At 50.4% G+C, this 2,488-nt stretch overlaps 1 protein-coding gene across 1 annotated transcript; it reads right to left on the bottom strand.

The window, feature by feature from the left end:
- Positions 876-1,781, bottom strand: LOC8077156. Its single transcript, XM_021447502.1, has 3 exons — positions 1,683-1,781; positions 1,367-1,581; positions 876-1,230 (listed from the first exon to the last, which is right to left on the bottom strand). The coding sequence occupies exons 1-3, from the start codon at positions 1,779-1,781 to the stop codon at positions 876-878; spliced, it is 669 nt and encodes a 222-aa protein (XP_021303177.1).

Genomic DNA, 2,488 nt, shown 5'->3' with positions numbered 1-2,488 from the left:
GCGCTCGGCAAAGAATTTTTTTTAAAAAAATTCATTTCCTCTTTGCCGAGCGTTGTCTTGTAGGCGCTAGGCAAAGGAATTTTCAAAAAAAAAATATTTTGCTCTTTGCCGAGCGCAGAGTGAAGACGCTCGGCAAAGAAGGTGTCACGGTGCATAACGGTCATGCCCGTCGCTTTTCTTTGCCGGGACCTCTTTGCCGAGCACCACGCTCGGCAAAGGCTTTGCCGAGCGCAAATCGCTCTGCCGAGCGTCCCAGGCGCTCGGCAAAGGCGCTGTCTGCAGTAGTGAGGAATCAAGCCATTGTGGTCTCATATAACTAATCCAGAGGTTAATAGCAGTGTTAGTTTAAACATTTTAACAGACTAAGGAGTCATCTATAATTTAACCATTTATTCAGCTAAACGACCATTTAAATGGATTAAATAGTGATTAATAAACAAACACACAGTAAGCTATTGTGCAAGAAGGGTTTTGTTCTATAGGTACGTAGGACTCATTGGGTCATAATAACATTGTTGGGACAAAGTTACAACCTTGGTTGTGGCTTAATCTGAGTATCTAACAGTGACATGTGTTTTTACTGCTAGATCAATGACCCAATCATTATTTATCTGAATTATAGGCTTACAGTCTGGCGGTAAAGTGTTATACTAGCTCTAGCGCACCGGTAGTGATCGACCGGTGAGAACCGTGTTTTATTTGTAGTAGATAGACTTGGTGCCCAAAATCTATAGATTCACGATCACATCACACGTGTTACACATACTAGCTTCAATTATTCGTTGAAAATGCAGCTTAGTATGCAACAACACACACGCACCACAGCAGGCACAACACTGGCCTCTTGTCTCCTCATCAGGTCATCTAGGCGCGCACTACACGTACACTTGCTCGTGCTCCTGAACCGGAGGAGGAGGAGGAGCGAACTTCGGGTCCGACGCTTGACCATACCCTTGCGCAGGGTACCCTTGAGCGGGCCACTGCGGCAGCCCGACCGCATGGTCGCTTTGTTCCGGCGGCGTGTCCGTAGCCGCCGGCAGGCGGAGCAAGACGCAGGACATGATCCCAAGCGAGGTGGCGACGAGGCTAAGCACGGCCGCCCTGACGAAGACACCCCCCTTGAGTAAGTAGCACTCCTCGTCGGGGCCCGTCAATTTGGCTCGGCGCGTCATGGGCGTGTTCAGCGCCGCGCCTGCCCAGAAGTAAACCACGGCGATCACCGCCGCTACCCTGCAAATCAACCACATGGAATACCGCCCACCAGTCTCTCGTTAACCGAAAGAATAGAGTCATATACTCCATTTACTACTATTGATCGAGAGCAGCGCTGGTGACTGCGCTGGTGCATGCGGACTCGATGGATTACCACGAGAGGACAGAGGCGACGACGCCCACGACTCGTCGTCGCCTGGTGGAGCTGGAAGAAGCACCGCCCAGTGGTTTGCAACAGCCGCAGCAGCCGCCGGCCGCCGAGGCGATGATCAGGGCCACCACAAGCAGGAAGATGGCACAAGACGCCAGCGTGCGAACGGGGTTGCCCGGATACACGCACTCGCGACCAGGGACGTGGGTTTCGTCTGGCTGGCAATTGCAAGAAGATTCATTAATCCATCACCGACTTGATGATCATAATCATATTGTGCTTGCAAAGACGAAGTAGTACTAACAGATAGGAGGACGGCCACGGCAGTCTTGGCCTCGGCTATGAACCCCAGCACGGCGCTCGTCACTCCCAGCAGCGCCACCACGCCTGATACGAGGACCGCCATGGCAGCCTGCATATTGATCCTGTTGCCTCTAGAGGGTGCCCCGCCGTAGTGGGCGTCTGAGATATCAGAGACGATCAAAATGGCTCTGTACTGCTGCTGGCTTTGATCAATATTACTAATGAACTACTTATGTGTACTCCTATATGCATGCTCGTGTTTAATTATTATGTATATATAGAGAATTAATGTCCCTGGAACTTGAAAGTGCCGCCTGAAAGGTTATGTCGCGACAAGCTTATGAGAGTGATGATCTGAAGAACAGTGATGACGCTAATCCGTACACAAAAGCGCATCGATCGTACCATCTGCCATCTAACCGGACGCTTTCCTTGTTATTACCTCGCGTTGTTACATCGATGATAACACAATTTTAGTGGTCCAGTTCAACACAGCGCGATGAGTTTAGATAAACTACGACCACCATACTCTCTTGAGCTGACGAGACAATGATGAGTTGATGACAAACATCCGACGGTCAATTGCACATCATCACTCAACGATACATCTGCGTTGCCAATGTCACCCGGTGGCCTGATCCAGGAGAGGCAGCACCGTCAATGCGCCGGGAACGACGGCAACTTCGGTGGTTTACGGAGTATACATTGTCATCGAACCTTGCCGAGGGTATATCCGACTGATGCATGCGTGCGTGCCCAGTTTTGGGAAAAAAATTAGGTAGGGAACATCTTTGGCATGACGTGGTGTAGGCTGTTTGGCTG

The sequence above is a fragment of the Sorghum bicolor genome, chromosome 9 (genome assembly GCF_000003195.3).
Source record: "Sorghum bicolor cultivar BTx623 chromosome 9, Sorghum_bicolor_NCBIv3, whole genome shotgun sequence".
Taxonomy (NCBI): Eukaryota; Viridiplantae; Streptophyta; class Magnoliopsida; order Poales; family Poaceae; genus Sorghum; species Sorghum bicolor.
This window is presented reverse-complemented; position numbering and strand designations above follow the sequence as displayed.